The sequence below is a fragment of the Rhinolophus sinicus genome, linkage group LG09, assembly GCF_036562045.2.
Source record: "Rhinolophus sinicus isolate RSC01 linkage group LG09, ASM3656204v1, whole genome shotgun sequence".
NCBI lineage: Eukaryota > Metazoa > Chordata > Mammalia > Chiroptera > Rhinolophidae > Rhinolophus > Rhinolophus sinicus.
Window position 1 is genome coordinate 66,793,114 of NC_133758.1, and position 24,627 is coordinate 66,817,740.

The following is a 24,627-nucleotide window of genomic DNA, read 5'->3' on the forward strand; positions in this document are numbered from 1 at the left end:
TCTCCCTTTCTCAGGAATTCCTCATTCTTCTAGTCATTTTAAATGTCTCAGTGAACAAAGCAAATAATCCACCTTGCCTGTGTGAAACTTACATTCTAGTGAAATACAATTGGTTTAAATATGTAACTTTACTAATACTGAGCAACTATGGAAATTATGGTTACAAAATGGAATATGAATGTTATAAACCTGAACAAAATAAATAATAGTGTAACCAAAAACTTGTGGACAGGTGACAGCATGGGAGCACTAATTTTTCATGAATCATCTACCTTTACTGTCTAAAGTTGAAAAATAGTTAAAAATATTAAGAACAACAACTCTAACTTCTGAGAGGTTTTCATAATTTCTTTCTTTAACCTAGAAAGTGCTCTTAGAAAGTAATATCCTTCATGTTAAAGAAAAAAATTTTCTACTTCATGTTCTTTTGTTGTATCAAATTCAGGTAAAGTTAATTAAAAGTAGAATATTGCAATTAATATAGCATCTATCATAGAGCAGTCAGGGTCTAACTAGAAACTACTTTGATTATTTTCAGGGAGGGAATTTAATGCAGGGAATTGGTTGTGTAGGTAATGGAGGAGCTAAGATGCCAAATACGACAATGAGGTAACCCAGGGATTAGGGTAAGAGCCAGAAACGCTGAGCCCTTGGCTGAAGGGACAAAGAGAGAAAACACTGGTACCTGAAACACGGGGCCAGAAAAAACACAACTTCTGTGAAGAATCTACCCCTGGATTCTCCCCTTCTCTTGCCCTCCAGTCTCCCATTCATTGACCCCAGCCAGATAGCAGCTGACCTAGGAGCCAGGGAAATGCAGCCTATCGGGATTATCCCCTTGCAGTACTACTAGAGCAGAGGCAGATCGAGGAATGGGCACGTAGGCCTTGTATTGAGTGCAGAGTGCCACATTGTTGTCATGAAAGGATTGCTACTTACCTACCCACGTAGCTGTAGAGAGACAAAGCTAGACATGCTGTGTCTAAGTTCTTCTGACAGGACTAATAAATTATAGACAGATTAACAGCAGAAAATGACCAAATTTATTACAGATGTGCATAAGGGGATTTCATAAGAGTATGAGATGTGAGGACAGATGGGGTAGGTCCGTTTCTGGTAAGAACTCCCTTCCTGGCTGCCTTCTTGTAGAGAGCTCTCACGAGAACCTACCCCCGCAAATCTCAGACTTGCAGCTTCCAGAACTGTGAAGACATAAAGCTCCTGTCGTTTAAACCACCCAGTCTATTTTCTTATGGCAAGCTGACCGATACGTCTGCGAGTGACTTAACTGTCCTGCGATACACACAGTCCTTGGCCGCACCATGAAGATACATATCGGGCTCCTCAACAGAGATGATGTGGGCAGTTGAGTGCCCTGAGCTTCTCGCTGAGAAGCTGCAGAATGGTATACACTTCCTTGGTCAGGAGTAAAGACTCCACATTGTCAGGAGAAAGTCTGAGCTTTCTAACTGAATGGGGGGCAAGGGGAGAGTGTCACGTTTTACCCTTTAGTGATCCCACTTGCGAATATTTGCTGATCTCCTGCATAGAAAGACAATAAAAACGATGGCCTGGTCCGCCTGCATCCTTGCCCAGGGCACCAGAGGAATTCAGAATGCGTCCTGTCTGCTCAGTGCAGGACATTTCTTTGGCCCCTTCTTCATGCCCCAGAGGACAACCAAGCTGCCTCCTTGAGACCTGTTAGTACTTAAGTCTTCTTAAACCATCTCCCAGGTGTTAAACCACTCACCTCCCAATATAGTATAAACACATTGTACTGAATCATCAATAGAACTGATTCATTGTTTTGGCATAGTAATTAAAAGTGTGGACTTTGGAATTTTAGCTCTGCCGTTTACTTCCTGAGTGGCCTTAGGCAACTCACTTAAGCTTTCCTCGTCCCAGTTTCCATATTCTGCAAAATAGGGATAGTTGTTCCCACCTCCTAGTGTTTTGGAGATTAAATTATTTAATAAGATTAGCATCACATCTGACACAATGCCTAACAATAAGCACTTAATGAATGTTAGCCATCTTCAATTTTATCACCACCTTTGCCAGGTGGACAAACAAGCAGTAGATTCACAGCTGTTTCAGAGATGATGTCCACTAGGTGGCACCAGCTACAGGTAAACCAAATCTACCATATGTAGGTATTGAATGTTCTAGTTCATCAAAAGTTTGGAAGGCATATGAAGAGAACTGCAATGGCAATGAGGCAATGTGCATATATAAATACAAATATATTGTGGCCCACAAACTAAGCATTTGATCCATAATAATGACCTGAAGCATGTCTAAAACAATTACAAGGCAAAGTTCTGGTTTGAGTCCCAGACCCCAGGAGGGGTGTGGTGGTGTGATGCTTGGTCAAGTTTGACTAACAAGTAGGGCTTTTGTTTTGCAGAAATTTGTTCTGCCATCTTTTGTTTTGCAGAGCAGGTTGTGATTTGGATAAAGAACCTGCTGAAGGCCAGAGGTTTTTGTGTGTTGTGGGAGGAAACTTTTGCACAAGGGAACAGACAACTGACATAGGTATAGAAACTTGGTTGGAAATGCAGAAGAGTTCAGATAGGGTTTTTAGCAAGTTTTTCTATGTGGTGAGAAATCTTAATGGTACTTGTGTAATTAGATATGCTTTTCTGACATCTGAGAAAATGATCTCAAGGTAGAACAGGAAAAAATGGGCTGGACATTTGAGTTACAACACTTCTTTACTTTTTTTCCCTGGTAATTCCTTTCTGTTATCCCTAAGCTTTCAAATAAAAACTTGTTTAAAATATCTTGGTTATATTTTAGGGAATTAAGGGAGAGTTTGTGTCCATCGTTGAGCTGAATTATTACGCCAATTGGAACTGAGTTACAGAAATAGGTGATAAAGTTGGTGAAATGTGAAAACACTCCATGGGAATCTTCATTAATACTTAGAGAAATCAGATAAAAGCCTGGCAAGCCCACAATTTCATGGAAGGATGGAAGGTTTTGTTATTTGGGTATCAAAGAGCAAGGTGATCCCAGAAGACGGGCCATGGTAATACACCAACTCAGCCGAAGGGGCTGCAGGTGGATACCGAATAGGGAGGAGATGACAGACAGAGCCTGACAAGACAAAAGTAAAAAGGAGATGTAAACAAATATGGAGCAGAATTAAACTGGTTAAGAGGAAAACTTGAAAAGAGCAGTTTGTTCCTGACGTCAAGTTTCTGAGCTTTCTGTTTTGAAAGAAAATAAAGACGAGTAGCGGGCCCATCCTTCAGTTTCCTGGCCCCCACCCCAACCCATCCTGACCTCCTTGCATCCCAGAGGAAAGGGACTTCTTTGTCTGACTTCTGCTAACTCTCCTCTTGTCCACACACCATCAGTTATCCCCTTTCATACATCTTCAATTCTTCTTTCATTACTGGCTCTATTCTCTTGACATACAAAAAAAGGTACTCTTTAGAGCCAAACAAAACCCCTCCTCTCATTTTGCACCTTGTAATTACTGTCCTGTTCTTTCTTCTGTTTGCAACCATGCTTCTAGAAAGAGCAATCTCCCCGGCTTCACGTCCTCTTTTCTCTTTCTTCCCCCTCCCTGCAATCTTGCCATTTGGCCAATGCTCAACTGTGAACACCCCCACCTGAGGTTACCAGTGAACTTCATATCGAAATCAGTGGGTGGTTTTCAGCCTGAATCTAAGCTCTATGCAACATTTGCAACTGGTAACATTTCATTCAATAATTATTGAGCACCTACTATGCGTTTGACACTGTTCTAGGCGCTGCGTAGCTGTGAGGAGGTCCTGCCTTAAAAGTGTAGCTGGTTATGACATCCGAGTTATCTGGCCTGGGGCCAGGGTAAGGGAGGTGGTGGGCCCCACAACTGTGGTTGGTGGGGCAGCGAGCACTTACAAAGGTGCCAACCTTTGACTAACTTCTCTGCTTGCATCACAATATGAATTTCAGACTGCTTGCTCAAATGTTATTTTCATCATATTAACTCTCTTATCAACATACTGTCTTAAAATTGCAGCAAATGTGATATTTTGGGGGGAAATGACCACTCCTTATACACCCAAACTCCCACCCTCTCCCCCAAATAAGCTTTCCTTATATCCTCTTGTAGCCTACTTTCTAGTGGAAGGAACTCACAGTATGCATGTAAACAAACAAGAACTTCAGAGACCTGTAAGTGCTGTGCAGGAAACAGAGCAGGACAATGAGATATAAAGCACTGCTATGGTCTGAATATTTGTGTCCCCCGCTCCCAAACTGACATGTTGAAATCCTAACCACCACTGTGATAAGAGGAGGAGGTGGAGCCTTTGGGATGTAATTAGGTCTGAGAGTGGAGCCCTCCTGAACGGGCTTACGCAGAGGTCCCTTGCCCACTTCTGCTGTGTAGATACAGTGAAAAGGTACCTTGGACTAACCAGGAAGTGGGCCCTTGCCAGATACACAATCTGCCAAAGCCTTTGATTTCCCAGCCTCCAGAACTGTAAGAAATAAACGTTGGTTGTTTTTAAGCCACTGAGTTTATGGCATTTTTGTTAGAGAGCCTGAACAGACTAAGACAGGCACCCATGGCCCAAGGGCAGGGATGCAGAACTGCTTTACAAAGTGTGGCCAAAGCCTCTTTGGGAAGATGACATTTAAGCTGAGACTAAAAAGATGAGAAAGTTCATCTTTAGAAACATTTGGGGAAAGCCTGGCTGTCAGAGGGAAGAATACTTGCAAAGGGCCTGGAGAACTTGGGGTGTGGGAGTGACTGGAGGGAGCCCCGCGTGCCGAGCTCTTTGTGATCCGACTCTGGTGGACGGCGGCGGAAGAGGCGGGTCTTGTTCTACGAGATGGGACACGTCACTCACTGGAGCATGTGTAAGCGCTAACAGAAATGATTCGGCAGCGGGCGAGCCAGAGGAATGGAGGCCCAGAAGGGGCGGGATGCATCACACAAGTAGAGGGCTTTGCTTTGCTACGAGGAGAAACACGCAAACCTTTTAAGGCTCTGTTTCCTTAGTTTTAGCAATGACACTCTTGATTCTCCCCCTCCTGTCTGTTCCTCTTCAGTCTCCTCCTCAGACCCTCCTTTACTTGTGGTCGTCACCAGGCCTTCTAATCCTGTCCATGTTTTCCTTAGACAAGTCTTACCCCCGACCCCCAGGCTAGCCCACTCTCCTGGGCTTCACGCTCTCATATCCAACTGTAGACTTGCAATTTTAGTCTCTCAAATTATCTCCAGTCAGCCCTGCCCTCTGATTTAACTGATTTAACTGCTTGACACCTCCACTTGGAGAGAGGCATCTTGAATTAAATGTGTCCAAAATTGGGATTCTTGAGCCCCTTCCCCCAACCCTCACCCCACAAAACAGGATAGTGAATGGGAGTGGGACTGGGGGTGAGGGGGAGGCTCATCGAGCCCCAAGTTCCACCTCCCTTCATAACCTCTACCCCACTCTTTGGTACAGACTTTTGAAGTTTTTCATTCTTATGTAGAGTAATGTTGTAAACATTACTGGAGTTCACCAATGGAGGATTTTATTTACCTATGCCCTTGAAGTTAGACCTGGCTATGGCACTTACTTTGGCCACTAAAATGTGAGTGAAACTACACATATTGCTTCTGGGTGGAAATATTTAAAAGCAGGTGCACAATTTGCCTTGCTCTCTTTTCCTCCCTTTCTTTGTTCTGGGGTTATCATTTGTTGCTACGTAAATGCCTAAGATTAAAACAGCCTGGAATGCTGAGCCGTCACGTGGCGGAAAATTGCCCAGAATCATTTGGACCCACAACAAATTTTGAGCAAGAATTAAAACAAAAAGATAGAAGAAAAAAACCTTTGTTGTATAATTCACTGAGGCTTTGCTTTTTGAGTTCTGAGGTGTGTGTATGTGTGTGTGTGTTTTAGGTCACTGCAGTATAATCAAACATATCCTGACTGATTTAAATGCTATGCAAATGCATATTTAAGACTAATTTCTTCCAGCACCTACTTCCAACTAGCCGGCCACCTCTAAGCCTCTCCTAAAGGGAAATTCTGGAGCTGCCAGTGCCCCAGACAGTCTCTCTTCAACTCTCCCCAATTTTGGTTCTCATCCCCGTCTCCTTAGCTGCTCAATCCCAAGTCCAGAAACAGGAATCATCTGCGCCCCTCCCTCCCGCTCGCTCCCACAGGATCACCAGATGTCCCTAAGTGCGCTTCACGTCTGTCCTGCACATCTGCACTAGCCCTTTTCTTCTTCCTGCTTCCAGTCTTGGAATATATATGTAATAACCCCCAAATCAGAAGTTAATCAAGGATCTCCAGTAAAACCTTGGCCTCCCCGGGGCCCCGGCCACCCTGCTCCTGTTCCTGTAGGCACAGAAGACCAGGTCCTTGTGTGTCCTAGGAGAGGCCTCCGCAAGTAAGTCTGTAGTTTTCAGAGGAATCTTCTGAAAATGCAAAACTGGCCGTCCCTTTCCCTCCTTTCACGCTTTTGTTTAAAAGCCTTTCATCTCCTTTCCAGTACAAACTCTTGACTTTGAGGACCCTGTGTTGGCGACCTCCTCAGGCCTGCTGGTCTCTCAGGTCCAGACAATCCCCTTCTCAGTTTAGATCTTCCCTGTCTCAGGGCCTTTCCCTGTGCTGTTCCCTCTGCCTGGACAATTTTCTCCCAACTCCACGTGTGCTAATCCTCTCCTTAAATATTTCCTCCTCAGACAGTGCACAGCTTTCCCACCCCTGTTACTCTGTGTAACAGATGGCCTTCCATTTGTCGTCTGAAGTCCCTGCAACAAATAGTCATCATATATATAAATGTAAATACACACACACACACACACACACACACACACACAGTGCCAAAAACATGCATGCACATTTTAAGAAAGGAAAAAACTGTATTAAAATTATAATACTCAATATATATCAAAAGAGGAATACAAGCCATGTTTGACTTCTGCGATTACAAGAGGTACTCAAAGTGGTTGCCATCGGCATAGTTTTAGTAAGGTTTTTCCCTTTCTTAAAATGTGTATACATTTTTTTGCAGCCTCTGTATGTGTGTGTATATATGTGTGTGTGTGTGTATGTGTGTGTGTATACATACATATATATTTACACTTAAATGCACATAAAGTTTATTAAAATAGGTTGCATATAAAATACAGTAGAAATGGAAAACTACAGCAGTTTTGATGTTTTTTCCGTCGTAATGCAGTTATGAAAAGCACTTTCACACCTATTCACATTTGAACTACATGGAAGGGTGGCCAAATCCACTTGTTTGTGAATTTTACAACCAGGCATATAAATATCCCTATATGTAGATATTTACATATATTTGCATGTACTTAACGTGTATTTGTTTCTTTTTCTATATAGTAACAGAATAGTAGTTCATCTGCATCATTTTCTTTGAAGAAAGTGTGGAGTTAGTCCCCATAAGGCTGCCAGAGTTCTCAAGATATCTGGGAGAAGCCTGCTTTTCCCAGCATCTCTGGAGCAAATGCAATCCCTTCATAAACACACAGAACCATTTTACTCTCTTACTTAAACAAGGGAAATGGTAAAAGCACACTTCCACATAAGAACCCTGATAGACATAAAAAATATGTACACTTGCCGTTTAATGATTTATCATGTAACTCTTATTCTAAGGCTAGAAAGCCCCTCCCTCTTCTGTTTGAAAGTATGAATATTTTCCTAACATAAATATTTGTAAAAGAACGATATGGTACAGAAAAATCATCTAGACCCCACACCAGGGTTTTGACAAATAGAAAATTTGCTCATAATCCCAAAGTAATTTACCATGTTAACATCACACATTACAAGACAAAGTGAGGTCCGTCTCCCCAACATTAGCCACATATTTATAGCTAAAGAAATGACAGTAGTAACTAATAATTCAACAAATGAAAATCAAATAATTCTATTAATGTAAAAACATAGCTTGAACTGCCATACAAGCTATTCTTACAAATATAATTACAGATGCCATGCATAATTAAACCTTTTCCCTTCCTTGACAGCTTATCAATGTAAATCTTTCTTTCTTAAATTTAAAATTCTTGAGTAACTGTTGTGTTCTAGTCACCTATTAATATGACATTCTTCTCAGATATTTTTGTTCCTATTCACATCAATACTGTTCAGCTAAAGACATTCTTTTATAGATTCCCTTGAATATTTGAAATATTTAGTTATCTTTCTAATGTTAACTGCCATCTTCAAAATCACCAATGATTTATTATAACAATTGGGTATGTATAAAAATAAAATTTCCTAAGCTTAAAGCCTCAAAATTTTCTTGTTGGAAAAAATTTTTTCAATCCAATATTTAGAATTGATCAGGAGGGCTTGGACCTGTAAAGAATGAGAGGGGACAAAGTTTCTGACGTGCATCTTCTCACTTTTAGGAAGCTTGGGTCTAAGCTACGTCAGAACTCTAAGTGAAAACTAGAAATCTTATCACATGTTAGCTCTGGACTAAACACACAGCCTGTCTTCACATATTCTCTCCCCCTGGAAGATAAAACCTGACTCTCCTGTATAACAGTCTGCAGTTGCTACTAAATAGTGCAAACAATAAATAGTCTGTTAGTTCAAACTGTTCTCCGTTGGACAGCTAAAATAAAGTTTTTGAAAAAGCATAGAAATGGGACTTCTTTGTACTCCTTGGGGAAGATGGGGGAGAAGAAATATCTCATTGTATTCTACTGCCCTTCATTCTGTCCCCTTTCAAACTCAGACTCTATAAAAGAAACTTGTGGAAAAAAAAAAAAGAAAGAAAAAAAGAGCCTGGAGCTCTTGAATGTCAAGTTTTCAGAGGCTCCAGAAATTCCAGGTGAAGCTACATCTTGGCTTTTCTTCAGTATCTGGCTTCATTCGCTCAGCCCCACCCCCACCCCATGGTGCAGCTCCCTAGTCATAATATACAGAGGGTGCCAAAAAAGTGTATACACATTTTAAGGGAGGAAAACTGTATTAAAATTGTAATACTCAATATATACCGATAACAAAAGATGAATCCAAGTCATGTTTGACTTCTGCAATTAGGAGAGGTGCTCAAAGTGGTTACCATTAGCGTCCAGACACTTCTGATTAAGGCGAACTATTGCTTGAGCAGCGTTGACCAAAGTGTCCACTTGTATACATTCTTCCGGCACCCCCAGTATTTATTTATTGGTCACCTCCCACATTAGACTATAAGTTCTATGACAACAGAGATTGTGTCTATTTTGTTTACCACTCGCTGTATACCCAGCCCCGAGTTCTGTGCCTATCACAGAATAGATGCACAGTAAACACTTGATGAATGAATGAATAAAGAACTGACAGAAAAAATAATGCCCTGGAAAAAAACAAAAGGCAGATGAATCTAAAAAGAGAAACTAGCCTCAACTATTTAAGCAGGCAAATTTGGCTTTCTTATTGTTTCTCCCCAGAGTACAGATTTTTCATCCTGAGCTTTCTCACACCGTGTGGCTGGCTGTGTCTCTGGTTAGGCCAACCACTGAATATCAAGAGGAGGAAGTGAGAAAAGAGAAGAGCATCACTTCCAAAGGTTCACGACCTTGAATTCTTTGGAAGAAGGTCACAGCAAGTATAGGGCGCTCGTTTGCCAAAACTTGTATTTTGTCAGACATTTAATAACTGGTTTAAACAGAAAGATTAGGTAACCACTTCTTCCTTTGTTTTAGGGACCGAAAATTCTTTGTTTTACAAGCAAGTAAAACCAGAAAAGACAATGACTCTTACATAGAAACAGCAACATGTTTATAAGGAAATATTAACTCCACAATCTCAATCTCAGTATCTGTTTCTGCATTAAATCCTTTAATGTAGCACATATTTTCCTAATTATAAAAGCAATGTCTCATCTTATTATAGATAATAGAATACTAAAATTGTCTTTAAAAGGATAAACTAGGGAAATAAAAATCATATCCACAGAACAGCTTTTTATTTCTTAATCACAAAAGCTAATGTCTGTGTTCATCTGTTACTCTTTCCTTGGAAACTAAACAACAAAAGCTTCATTCATTTCTACTTTAATTTCACCTCTGAATTTATTTCTAGGTATCCAGGTCAGTTGACTGGATTAGCTAGGTAATGTAACCCAGCAATTTTGCCCTTATCTCTTACCCGAGTGGAGGATAAAATCCACGATCCTTTATGTGATATACAAGGCCCCTCATAATCTCACCCCTGTCCACCTCCCAGCCTCATTTCTCACCACTTCCTTCCCTTACCCACTTAACTGAGAAAGGTCATGGGCTCCCAAGTGTGTTTGAATGGTGCAGACCTCTCCTATTCACCTGAAAACCTCCATGCCAGGATATAGAAGGAGGTCCAGGCTTCCTTTGTACATTGCATAGGCTTGGAGGGATGGGTTAGAGGACCCTCATGGGCTAGATTCACCACAAGTCAATGAGCTAGGGAGTGAATTCACCAAGAAGGCTAGGGAGGGTTGACTACTTTGATCAACTCACAGAGATCAGAATGCGTCCTCAGGTGTGTGGCAGTGCCACCTAGTTCACAGCTCTCTTGAAGAGAGTGGCAGTGAATCCAGTATGTCCCCCTGGAAATTTATGTGTTGAAACCATAATCCCAAAGTGATGTATTAAATATGGGGCCTTCGGGAGCTGATTAGGTCAGCAGAGTAGAGCATTCATGATGGGATTCGCGCTCTCACAAGAAAAGGCCAGGGAGCTGGCTGTGTGAGGGCACAGCCAGAAGACAACCCTCTAAAAACCAGGAAGAGGGTGCTCACCAAGAACCTGATTATGCTGGACACTCGTCTCAGACTTTAGCCTCCAGAACAGTGAGAAACAAATGTTGTTTCGGCTACGTAGTCTGTGGGTAGAGTTGTGATTTTGATGTTGTCGTGACAGCAGGCAAACACAGCATTAACCTGTTGCACCATCTTGGCAGCACCTAGATGGATCTCAGTTCCGGTTAGACACTTGACCTCAACCCGGGAGTCCTACCATGTAAGTTTATGACACAGATGAGTCAAAATTTGTATTTCTCTCTAACTTAAAACAAACACAAAACTCAAGTTGCTTTTGTATTTTGCATCATTTAATAAAACATTACCATGATTAATTTTTGTGTGTTTCAATATATATATTATTTCACTTAATGTAAAGTATGTTTAAGTTTTTGAGTCTTTGGCCCCTGATGAAAATTTTTGGTAATTCTAGAAACTATATTAAGAATAATATTTGTTAGAAATTGATAGGCTATTCTAAAATGTATATGGAAATGCAGAAGGCTAAGCATAAATATAGCAGGAAAAGAACAAACTGGAGGAATTATACTTCCAACTTTCTAGAGCTACTAAAAACCTACAGTAATCAATACAGTGGAGTATTGGTACAAGGACAGACACAGAGACCAATGGGACAGAGAAGAGAACCCAGAGACAGACACAAACATATACAGTCAGTTGATTTATGATAAAGGTGACACTGCATTGAAGAAGGAGAAAAGATAGTGTTTTTATTGAAAGGTGCTGGGTCAATGGTATATCTATTTTTGAACAAAATAAAGTGTATCTTTACTCCTTGCCTCACATCACACACAAAAATTGACGCCAGAGAGAGCGTGTATCTAAATAGGAGAGGTAAAACAAAATTTTTAGAAGAAAACATAGGAAAATACCTTCATTATCTTAGGGAGGTAATGATAACCTTACACTAAACACGCCACAAAAAAGGCTAACCATTAAGGGAAAAATGATAAATTGAACTACACTAAAATTAACTTTTGTTCATCAAAAAATGATTATGAGAGTGAAAAGGCAATCCACAGTATTTACAATAAGTATTTCCAATACACGACTTATATCCTTACTATATAAACTCTTACAATGCAATTAGAAAAGGCAGATGACTAAAAAAGAAAAATAGGCAAGTGACTTGTGCACACAATGCACAATGGGGGATATTTAAATGATAAACATTGAGAAGGTGCTTAACTTCTTTAGTCATCAGCGACATGAGAATTAAAACCACAGTGTGATACAACTACACACCCATAAGAACAGCTCAAATGAAAAAGACACAGACCTAGTATTGGCAAAAATCAGTAGCAACTGGAAATGTAACTCACATCTGATAGAAATACAAATTGGTGGGATCGCTTTACCAACAGTCTGCTGTAGATACTAGAAGTCTACTGCAGTATCTACTGAAGCAGAACACGTGCATGTGACGCCAGCAACCCTGCTCCCAGCCGAATACTACATAATTATGTGCATATGTTCATCAAGAAAATAAACAAGAATATTCATAGCAGCACTATTCATGAAAGAAAAAAACCTCTAGATAACACAAATGTCCACAGTAGGATGGATAAATAAGTGGTGGTAAATTTAGACCATGGAATACTATACAGCAGTGAAAATTATTGAATGATTGGTATACACAAAAACATGGATGAATTCCATGATTGCGATGTTGAGTGTAAAAGACAGACACAAAAGAGAAAGGGAAAAAATAGTCTTGTTTGATTTCATTTATATGAAGTGCAAAAAACAAGTATTAGAGGTCAGGACAGTAATTACGCATCGGGGCAATTACTGGGAGGGAGCATGAGAAGGCTTCTGGGTGCTGGTTGTGTTCTGCTGATTGATCTGGGTGCTGGCTACACTGGTGTGCTCTGTGAAAATTCTTCAAACAGAACACTAAGTTTTGTGTGTAATACGTATGTTGTACCAGCATGAAAAGTTTGCTTAAAAGAATGAAAATCATTGAACAAAATACGCTGGAAATATTTGGATAAGAATTACAAGATTTAACTGAGATATTTGTAACATTGTTTATTGCACTGATAAGTCTTTACAAAAAGAAATTGCACGCACACAAAAGGTGGAAGTAGAGCTATAAAGAATACATCAAACAGATGAGTGATGAGAGTAATGGCAAACAAAATGTAGCATTTTTTATTTAATAGTTTTGTTCAAAAAGGACACATCAGAGTAGTTTAAAAGGTAACTTTACATTTAATAAAAACGTGCAAATATTTCAACTGCACATGATTTAATTTTTTCACTTGTTATTGAAATTCATCTACAATACTGGAGTCTTATCATATAGGTTAAAACATAACAAAAGACAACTTTAATTTCAAGTAAAGTTTCCATTGGCAATACAGAATTAAAAGTATGCTTATTATTCAAAACATGCATAGAAGAGACAGTATGCCTGTGTGGGGAAACAGTCAAATAGACTGTGAACTTATATAGTCACAAATGGACCCAGGATTTTATAAAACTCTGGCCTTATTATAAAGAGTAACTTGGTATTTCTTTGAACTAATAAAAAAAATGAACAGTGCATATTTCCTCTATTGAACAGAGGTATTCATCCACTTCCTACAAGACTATTATATTCAATCTTTAGAGAGATTATTTATTGCCATTATAAACAGGTATTACTGTGAAAATGAGATAACATTAGAATCCTGGTTATGCTGTACCCAACAGGGGCAGAAATCTCTTCTAAGTCAAAGACAGAATAACCCATGAATGTGAATGAATACTGTAATATCATAATCCATTAGAACCCATTCAAATTCCAATATGCAGAAGGGAAGGGGGATGGCGATGATTCTTTCGGTTAATCAATTTGATATGATCACTGATGACATTCCTTCAGAAGTAGATACCTTGTTTCTCATTGTATTTAAGAAGAAAAAGGGAGAGAAGATACACTGCCTTTGGCTAGCCAAACATATTTGGGAATTTCACACATCTGTGCCAAAGGCGTAATATAATTCTCCACCATATAAGATGTTGTCTCAGTTGGGGACCTGAGTACTCATTTTTCTCTAGTAACGAAGTACAACTTCATCCCTTCCAGCATGAAATGTATGGGAATAGTCCACAGGGCCACAGCCTACATATTACATCTAGTACCTAGAAAATCGCTGGCAGTCAGAAAAGATTACGTAAAAATAAAAGATATAAAATATTTTCTGGCTTAAACTATGGATTTTTTAAAAACCTATACATTTTCAATGTGTATATTCAATGTGTATATTCCAATGTGTATATTCCAATTTTTTTCTTTTGCTATTGAGTTCATTTAGAATGTTTTATCTAAAACAGTCATTTTAAATATAGATTTTTATATAGACTATTTACTTTTCAAGATTTCTTTTGAAAGGTGGACAGAATTCAGTTAACGATCACTTATTCTCATGCTGCTAAAATTTTAGAGAAAAATAGAAATTTGTTTTAATCACCACAGTCTTATAAACATCAAAACTGTTTTTTGTTCAAAATAACACAATCTTTGTGTTAGATTTCAAATAGACCATACCTCTTGGTACCACTACACAGTGATCATTTCTATAAACTAAGTTAAAATTGCACTTTGAAACTAGAGACAGACTTTCATATATTTTGTTTGATCTTAATTGTGATCCATGATTATCATATCAAAAAGTGATTTTTACAAATCACAATAATCTTATTGCTTCATTTCTCTAAATACATCAGCCCACTTCTGTAGCTTTTAAGTGAACCATTTTCTTGATTCTGAATTCTGGTTACAGATATGGTCACATGTAACACTCACTACTAAGTACTAACTAACTTTGCATTTTAAAGATTTTTTTGACGTATTTACCAAAAGTGAATTTTGAAGGCTTTGATTGAAAACGGCACCAGCAATGATATTCCAGCATTACTCAGTGTGCCCGCATCCTGTGACCAGTGCAGCTCATGGGTATCAAGGCCAGTTAGTAATGGATTCTTCTTAGGATTACCTTCCTGGAGTAAGAAGGCAGATCTTATTCCAGAGAGGCTGTTGGGTCCCACTTACCACGACTGAACTGAGGCACGTGGGTACCCCGGTGAATGCTGTCAGCGAATCTGTCACGTGGGTCTGGCCGCATTTCATCAGCAGAGCCTGGACATGGCTAAATTGCCTGGATAATTCTTCTCACCATTTTGCACATTTTAGAGGTATGCTATTTATTTTATAAATAAAGCCTAGAAACAATCTTAAGTGTTTCTCTTTCAATGGCTAAGAGGTTAAAAAAAAATAAAAATCGAAGATTTAAAAAAAAATCTAATAGAAAAAGAATGAGTGTTTCAAGTTCAAAGAAACAGTCAGTGCAGAAAATGCTTGCATAGAATTACACAGGCGGTTAAATTCAAGTGACTTCCTGAGCCCACTTTCAGAAAGCAAGTCTGCGCATAGCCTATGGAAGCAAAGGGGAAATAAAAGTGTTAATAGAACTGAATTCTCCTTAAGTCTATATTATCTTGTTTTACAAATATGTTTTGATAGTGTTGGTTGCTTGCGTTTGCCCATTTAGGTGTGTGGATCATCATAATAAAAGTAGGGTACAAACTTAGTTTTGTGACTCATCAAACTTTAATTAGATTTATTTAAAAGCAGTAATTACTATTTAGTGAGCACTTACTAGGCATCCTTTAATTTTTGCAACTCTTTGAAGCATTATTATTTCTATTTTACATGAAGAAACTAACATGACGACAAGGTAAATCATTTTCCCTGGGCTACACAGCCAGTAAGTAGCAAATCAGGGTTCACACGCAAATCCATCTGGTTCTAGAATCCATGTCCTTAAAACCACTCTGCTCTACTGCCTCACTATCTACAGGATTCCTACCTGAATGATCCTTTTATGTGGCAATCAAAAATACATCTATATTATAGCAACTTCTTTAGTTCCAATTTTGATATATGAGTCTTTACTAAGTTGGCCCTATATCCATAGTCATAAACTTCTAAAGCTGGAAGGACTACAGAGCTCAGTGATGTTGTTCCTGGGCTCACGACACTGGTGGGCTAAGATGCAGGACCTCTGATTTTCACCCTAGCAGTGTTATTTCCTCCACAAAAGGCTTCTCTGACTGTCATCCTCATTGCCTGGTTTTGCCATAGGGGTTTGAATTGTATGCTTTCCACACTTTTATCAGGTTCTGAAATAAGGCAAAGAAGGCATACTTATCAGATCTGTACATGACACCAGTGGGGGTGCACAGTTAATATGCTGGATGATAGATTCAGAATTCAAAAGGATGTCAATAGACGGGAATGAATAAGATGTAATCAATCAGAAATATGTGTAGTCCTGCACTAGGGTCAAAAACTAATTACACAAATATAAATGGGGAGCCCAGCCAGACAACAGTTAGTGTGAAAATCCTAAGTCTTTAATTGACCCCTGCTCAATAGAAGCAAAGATGTTGATGTAGCTATTATGAAAATAAACACGTTTTTTAAGTCACGGTAACGGAACTACATCGATGAGATCAAGGTAGGTCATGGTTGCATAATCTCCATGCTGGCCTGATCCCATCTAGGGTTTTGTGTCCTCTTCTTGGCAAATTCTGTGTCTATGAGGAACAATAAAGGGACCTGGAGGAGTCCTGCCTGGAGTAGAGTTTGCTGGACACACAAGGACTGTTCAGTGGGAGGGTTTGTGTTGTGGAGAAGGCAGATCTCAGTCCCTAAGACGGTTATGAGAGAAAAGCTGAATCTTGTTTTTAAGAACAACTAACACTTGGAGACTCCTGACCATGTAACAAACTCCCTGGAAAAGCTACGAGTTGCCAGTGTCTGGAAATGTTCACACAAAAGCTAAGGGAACATCCATGGTGGAGGAGAGATTTCTGCATGGGCTAGGAAGTGGGATAACTTGATTTCTAAGACATTTTTCAACTTTAAAATTCTATGATCTTCTTTTGGTAGTAACATTTTACTCACTGGTAGAGCCACAAAATTCACTCAGGTAACTACAAGTTTCAGTCAAGTTTCCTAGGAATCATCTGATGCCCCAAGAGAATCTGAAATACATTCTTAGCCATTATCAGTCGGATGGAGAAAGGTCATGAGGTTCCTGCTCCTCACGTACTATTTCTGAAGCTTATGAAACTCCTGAGTTAGACATTCCCTCCCTTCACCTTTCCCCCACCCCTTAGGTCAGTGGAAGAGGAAGTATGCGGAGGCTTAGGTATCTGCCTATATGCCTGGGGCAGAAGGGCCCCAAGCTCTTAAAGTCTTCAAGAGAGAATTCTTATTTCCCATTTTTCCTTTTCGATGAAGCCATCCTTTTGGTATTTAAAATATATATTTTTTCTCTGAATAGTCTGCATCGGACATAGTCACTGTATGTATTATTCTATTTATTTAAGATTTTATCCAAATTATTTTCTTTGAAAGAAAATAATGCCCATACCTCATCCTCGACACCGAGGTCTCCTTCTATCAGCTCTGCTTCCATTAATTCAAGACGATCTTTATGGTCTTGGATGAGGGAGATCTTGACAAGGAACACAGACAGTATTTATTGGAAACATAATAGCATCAAACCACCGGATCTTCCACTGAAAACGACTTTAAGTGCTGCTGCTGCTTCTCATCTGGAATCATCTGTAAACTTTAGAATCCTTTCCAGGTTTCTTGTTCTTTTATATTTCTCCTCAGAGTTTTCCCTGTAGCATTTTTTCACATTTGAGTGTGAGCTAGTACAGTTCTCCATTGTCTAACCCCCTCTTCAGTTCTCTTCCCCAACCTCTGAAGTATATGCCTCTTAGTGAGTCACCCCAAGTTCCCGAATGATTCAGCCGTCCATAGTGTTTTTATTTCAACGGCTAAACTAAACATTGAGCATGCACTGAATGGTCTTGTGACTGATAATGAACAGTCCCAATGATACTTGGATGGGAATTAACTTTATTGGAGATGGAAACCAACATCTATGGACCAAGTTGGTTGTTCAGCTTTTTAGCAGTAATATGTATTTTAGTCTTATACACAGAGGAAACCAATAATAATTTGGGCTTTGTCTTAATGAATAAAGAAATATATTCCCAAAGCAACTGCAAATGTATATAAAGGCAAGAGTGGCATTTCAAAGAGCTTTTTAGCTACTTTTCATCTCACAAATAAATAATCCAATTCTCTTTGCTAGCATGGAAATGAATTAGACTTCAGTCCCGCGCAGGTGGTCAGACATAATGGGAAAGTCAGAGGGTAGGTAACTACAAGTTGAGGCTGTCCTCGGTGAACCTCTGTGATGGCCATATAAAGGGATGGGGAGAGGGTCCTATCACTGCATCCACAACATCCATAATACACAAGTTTCCCTTCCTGAAGAGAAGGAAAGTACCACAGGTGAGATTTACCATCATTTACCTCTACCATGTACAGGGCTTTGTGCTCAATACCGAGGGTGCACAGAAGTATAAGGTTTCTGATCTGACAGGCCACCAGCAGCGCTCAACCCACTATCCAGTGAACCAGTAAGGATATAATACAAGCACTCAGTTCTACTCTGTGTGACATTTGTTCAGGGTCAAAAAATCCTTCCCAGCCGCTCACAATGCCTCCCTGATTACAAACGAGGTTGAGTAACACTGGTGGGGGCACTCTTGGTTAGTGCTTTTTGTGACATTCATGGGATCTGAGAGCTTGGATCAGAAGTGGGTATAAACAAATAACAAAATAACTTTTCATGTTGAGAACAAACTTGACACTTTAGTTCTATTTTACTTTTAATATGGGGGTCTTTTTTAGATACTTTGTATATGATCCTGCTTTGTTGTTTTTATGTATGGGTTAGAGAATTTTAAGATAGAAAAAAGTTTATGAGTTTTCAAAGACGAGCATCTTGTATGCATCTTTGTTTTTTTTTTAAGATTTGTGGTTTTACTATAATACGTTTCTTCCTTTTTCTTTTCTTTTCTTTTTAAATTTAAGAGCCAGATCTTGGTACTTAGGACTAGTATTTTCCCCAGCAGCGTTAGGTAGAGCAATCTCTCTACTAACAACAGCTGAAAAGAATAATGTACTATTGTTTTCTAAATTAGTTTTACTTTAGACATTAACTTCCAGTTTACAATAAGAATCTGCTTACCCTAAGTTTAGGGGGGAGAAAAGGGAAGCAATTTAAAATATAGTAGACTGTGTCACTGAAATAATAATTATTGTTATTTTTATAGGTATTTGTTTTAGTTTCCCAAATTCACATGGGAGGAAAGAGGTTCTTGTACCGAGCCCACCAGTAGGCCCAGCCCGTGACCCAGAGCAGAATGCTCAGCTTTCCTCGGTGTCTGACAACAGAACTGACGAAATAAGGAGGCCCATAAGAAATCAGGGTCTTGTCTATTTTGTGGGGGATAATGAACTCTGGGCTGATTCATGGCTTTTAATTATTTTTCTTTTTCAAAGATCAGTTATGACCTAATGGATCCTATTTAAAGGCATTGATAATCAAGAGTTTCTAGATTGCTGAGAATTCACATTGCATTTTTATATACAAATCCCAGAAAATCCAAGTGTCGTGTGGGGCAGCCTGAGGGGTCTTAGCTCCCACTCCCCACATAAGAACACAGGATGTGGCTAGGCCAAAAAGGAACACCCATGGAGCCATAGGTAGGGGAGTCATACCACTATAGTCTCACTGGAGGCTGGATTCACACGACGTTCGACCTGCTGTCCGCTTTTCTGTCTGCCAACCGACTCCCCCTCCCCAGTGCAGCCACGTCAGTTATATCAGTAGCCAATTGACTAACAGGCTAGAGCTGACAGCCAACTAGCCACAGCCAACATACTACCCCAGCCAGCACCTTTCCATGTGAGGCCGAGAGCCTGGAAACTGCTCTCCGGGGCTTTGTCCCCACACTAAGAGCGCTTTATTCTAAAAAGGCACTACAGTTACTGCCTACTTTTATTAGTAAGCCCACACAGTGTAACTAATATGCACTCGGCACTCCCAGGTGCTTTCCTATAAACTATCATGTTTAGTCTTCACATCTACCCAGAAAAGGAAATGTTTTTACTCCCCTTTTACTGATGAGAAAACTGAGGCTCTGTGAAGTTAAGCAGATGGCTTAACATCCTCCGAGGCTGGCATTCAAACCTAAGTTTGTGCAATTTTCACCATTTACAGAAATTATGGTAGTGTAAGGAAGATAGGAAGATACATATACATATGTAAAAAGGCTAAATGTTTACCGTTTCTAAAAGGGAATCTTGAATCTCTCGGGATTTAACCTGGTTCTGTACGTGGAGGACAGCATCATGGACAGTCAAAAAGAATATGTCCTTTCTGTTATCATTAAAGAAACCACATTTCTCCAGCTTTTCTATCACATGATCTTCAAAAGAAAGAGATGTTTAGTTAGTCTCTAGGAAAAAGATATTTTTTGTAACATCAACCAATACTAAGCTTTGGTAGCTCCTCCTTTTAATTCCTTTACTCATTTCCAAAATGTGATCCTGCTCTAAAAGGCATTTCTTTTCTGGTAGCACATGGCAGGGTTACCCATAATGGGTTGTAGGAGACGCCTGGTTCCTAACTAGGTCCCTTTGCCAGTGTTCTCATCCTCTAGCTGCTGTGAGCCTGGCTGCTACTGGTTCACAGCTGTGGCCTTCTCTGGACAACTTTCCTGGGACAAGGGGAGCTGTCTCACCTGAAATGGCCTGGGAACTTAACACCTGCACCCTTGGGTGGCCTGCAGCCACTGACGGGCTGACATGGGGGTACACAGGCTTGCTCCCTGGCCTCCAGGAGGAATAGAGCCCCTGGTGCTCTTCCTGCTGTGTGATCCTTGTGAAGTCAGGCTAAGGTAGACTTCTGAAACCATGTCTTTGTCCAGCTTCTTCCCCTACCCTATCCTGCTTTCCTCACTCCCTCATGAATGTTTCCAGTGGCCTTTCTCAATACATCACTGGTGCAAGTATCCTTATCTGTCTCTGCTTCCAGTCAAAGCACTAGTATTTCATACAAACACACACTCACACATAGTCAGGCACAAAGTCAGACCCTGGAGGACCCTCTCATTTTAAGGGATCTAAGTCATCTCCAGCTCTGCTCTCCCTGTGATAATTTTTCCCCACTGATCCAGCACTGCTGTCCAGATATAAGTTTACATGCATTACTAGCTCAATGGCACAAATTGGAAATAATATCTTTCTAGCTTCAAAAAGGCCCTCGGAGTGATGGCTTAATGGGTAGAGTTTCTGTTTATGGTGATGAAAAGTTTTGCAAATACATAGTTGTGATGGTTGCACAACATTGTAATGTACTTAATGCCACTGAATTAATTGTACACTTGAATGTGACTAAAATGGCAAATTTCATTATATATTTTTTATCGTGACAAAAAAAATTGTTGTTTTTTCTTTAAAGGGCTTTGGTCATGATGTATCTACATTCCAAAGTAGGAGAAAGGGCTTAGGGAGAAGTCTTACAGATAGATATGTACATATACGCATTTACCTTGAAACGATGCAAAGTACACATTTACATCAATTCTTTGGAATTCTTTGACAATCTAAAAATTTAAAAAGGAGAATTTGAGTAACTTTATCGATGCATAATTCAGTAGCATTCAGTTACTTGCTTAGGAGAAACTTCAATACTTTCATGGTTAATCAGAACTTTGAGGAAAATTCATTATCGGAAAATCACAGAGGTTTTCAGCCTACAGTGATGATGTGATTAGGGATGATAATACTGCAACGCAAGAGGTGGCTACATCCAGTGCCCAACGCAGAGCACTTGATAGCACAGAGGGGCTTGGTAGATATTTGTGGAAGGAAGAAAAGAAGGGAGCCCAGGAGGCTTCCTAAGATAGCCCCTGCAGATCAGAGACAAGAGTATGAGTTTATATCTTTGAGTGGAAGACATATGGGTATAGATATGCGGCCACCAGATTTTGAATGTAAAAACTGACCTGAAAATCAAAGGTTCTGTAGTTTGACTGTATAGGTGTCAATATCTTGATTGTGATTTTGTATAATAGTTTTGCAAGATGTTAGCATTGGGAGAAAGCAGGTAAGGGTTACAAAGGATTTCTCTGCATTATTTCTTACACCTTCATGGGACTCACAATTATCTCAAAATGAAAAGTTTAATTTAAAAAATCAAGATGCAAGACCTATGGGCAATAATAAAATGGAACTTTATACCCCACATGCGCTCTTGTAACCCAGGTCACCCTTACAATTAACTACATATTATCTGTCTCCCCTGCCAGATCATAAGCTCCATAAGATCAAACTAGGGTGGACCACAGGTCCAGCTATTCTTGGGATGGCCCTAGTTTCTACCTCTTGTGTCAGTATGGTGGGTTAGATTGCTGTTCAGCAAATATTAACTCCTTTCCCCTTAAGAAAGAGTATACTGCCAGTAGCATGCATTTGTGCTTGGTCATGTGATTTCTTTGGCCAATGGAACACTAGCAGATATGATGTCAGTGATGCTTTAAGAGGCACTGTGCTTCCTTTCCTTGTGCTTTGTGATTCACCATCACAGGAACACGCTCCATGTAGCTTTAGACCAGTGGAGACCTGAATGCAGTCTGAAGGCTGGAGCCCAGCCCAGCCAACTTTCAGCATAAAGCAGAGCTTTTCCACTCAACCTACAGACACATGAGCAAGAAAAATTAATGACTGTTGTAAGCTGCTGACTTTGGGGTGGTTTGTTATGCAGCATCCTTGCAACAACAGCTGACCAGTACACTCAGCATAATTATTAATAGTGCTCACTTTTACTCTCAGAAGTGTCCCAGGTTAGATGATAAATTGTCTAATCACCCAAGGTCAGTCCATATTTATTTATCTTTTTCATCACTTTAACTCCAACACCTAAAACAGTGCCTGGCACAGAGAATGTGCTCAATAAATATGCTGGGTTAAATTAAAAACAATAATAATAAAATAGAGCTTGAAATTTCTGGGAAAAAGATCAAGACCTCTATATAACTATAAAGTTTGGAATTTTCATAATTGTCATTATAGCATTTGAAAGCAATTATTTGTTAGGTGTGGCAAATATTCTGGCATTAAAGACATTAAGACTCTTCCCAAAAGTAATTCATGAAACCCTTTGGCCAACACAATCTATAATGCATCTGAGCCAATGCCTAGAGTGAAATGCACAATGAAGAACAAGATCTGTTCTCAAATGAGCTAATGACCAGGTCTTCTGAGACACTGGCAGAGAACCTGTCAGCATTTTCTCACAGTCTTTCATCAATTATAATCGCTTTTCTACCTTACCTGCCTAGTACTCGCATCCTGGGATCATTCTCTAACTCTGCAGAAGTAGCCAAGAAGCCCCAGACAAGCTAAACCTCAGTTGAAGGTCATTTTCATATTATTACATCTGATTGTGGTGTCTTGAACCTGCCTACTTTTCTGCCTGACTCGCTTGGTACCTACCTGTAGCTTCATCTAAACTTGACACTCCGGATCAAATCGATACTCTAGTTAGTCTGCTTTGGAGCACTGAGTGTAGTTGTTATTTAAAAGATGACTCAATGTCTGCCTTTCCCTCTAGACTGCTGGTCCATGAGGATAGGGACTCTGTCTACTTCATTACTTGTCTTGTGTGCCTGGCTGAGTGCTAGGCACATACTAGGCATTTCACATCTATGTGTTGAAGGAATGAACTTGAGCTTGCATAACTGGTGTCTGATATCATGAATGTTCCTGTCCTACATGCTCCCCAAGCCTGACGTCTGGGTTGCCTGACCTGTTTCCTGCTCTGACCTCTTGATCATCCCTGGCTTGATCATTTCCCCGTCCTGCCATGTACCTGGTGTTCTTCGTTCTGCTGCTATTCACATAACAAATAAAAACATAATACGTAATGTAAACTTTCGCCTACTTTTCGTTCTTTCAATATTCCATTTCCTATATATTCTCAGAAAAATAAAACATAACAAATGTTAATATTTGCTGAGGGGTGACTATGTGCCAGATACTTTTCTAAACCATATATATTAGTATATCTGGGGGTGCCAAAAATATGTATACAAGTGGACACTTTGGTCAACGTTGCTCAAGCAGTAGTTCGCTGTAATCAGAAGTGTCTGGACGCTGACAGTAACCACTTTGAGCACCTCTCGTAATTGCAGACGTCAAACATGACTTGTACGAATCTTTTGTTATCAGTATATATTGAGTATTACAATTTTAATACAGTTTTCCTTTCTTAAAATGTGTATACTTTTTTGGCACTAAATATATATATTTAATGCTCATAAAAACCCTATGAAATAGGCACCATCATTATTCTCATATTACAGATGAAGAAACTGAGGTGCAGACAGAGTAAGCAACTTGTCCATAGTCACACTGCAGCAAGTGGTAGGGTCAGGATTCAACCCCAGATGGTCTAGCTCCATAGCTGTACTTTAAAATATTATAGTCTAGTGCAAAAGCATTCCCCTAGAAAAATTACAGAGCCCATGCAATCAATTCTCCCTTTGCAAGACTATTTTACTATTGCCAAAGCTTCAAATCTATAATTCAAAACACCAGAACCTTACCACACGTAACGATCTCACTCCAACAACATCCAGGAAAGATACAGCTCCGCAATCAAGCACGAGGCTATGGATGGGCACTCTGGGAACATTGACTTTCACTGGAATATCAGAGTTCCAATCCACTTGAATTTCTATTTCCTTGGTTGGGATATCGAGTTCTTCTGGGTCTTCAATATCTTCATCGGGTTCAAAAGCATTATTCGATGAGCCAGCATCACTTATAATACCATTCTAAACAAAGAATATACCACTAACTTAGTCACCAGTGATTTGGGAGATCTTTCAACAATTCATTTCAAATTACTTAAAAGTGCTACACACTGTTCCTTGTAAGCA

General features: G+C 39.7%; 1 protein-coding gene across 2 annotated transcripts in view; it reads right to left on the reverse strand.

Moving 5' to 3' along the window:
• Positions 1 to 12,873: 12,873 nt before the first annotated feature.
• Positions 12,874 to 24,627, reverse strand: part of SLC26A4 (solute carrier family 26 member 4) — a 38,365-nt gene continuing 26,611 nt past the window's right edge. For both annotated transcript variants that reach the window (XM_019745335.2, XM_019745337.2), the window contains 5 exons: positions 24,292 to 24,522; positions 21,234 to 21,288; positions 19,967 to 20,109; positions 17,187 to 17,270; positions 12,874 to 15,179 (listed from right to left, as the gene is read on the reverse strand). In XM_019745335.2, coding sequence (XP_019600894.1) covers positions 15,156 to 15,179; positions 17,187 to 17,270; positions 19,967 to 20,109; positions 21,234 to 21,288; positions 24,292 to 24,522 — 537 coding nt within the window. In that variant the 3' untranslated portion in view covers positions 12,874 to 15,155. The remainder of the gene's footprint in view (positions 15,180 to 17,186; positions 17,271 to 19,966; positions 20,110 to 21,233; positions 21,289 to 24,291; positions 24,523 to 24,627) is intronic.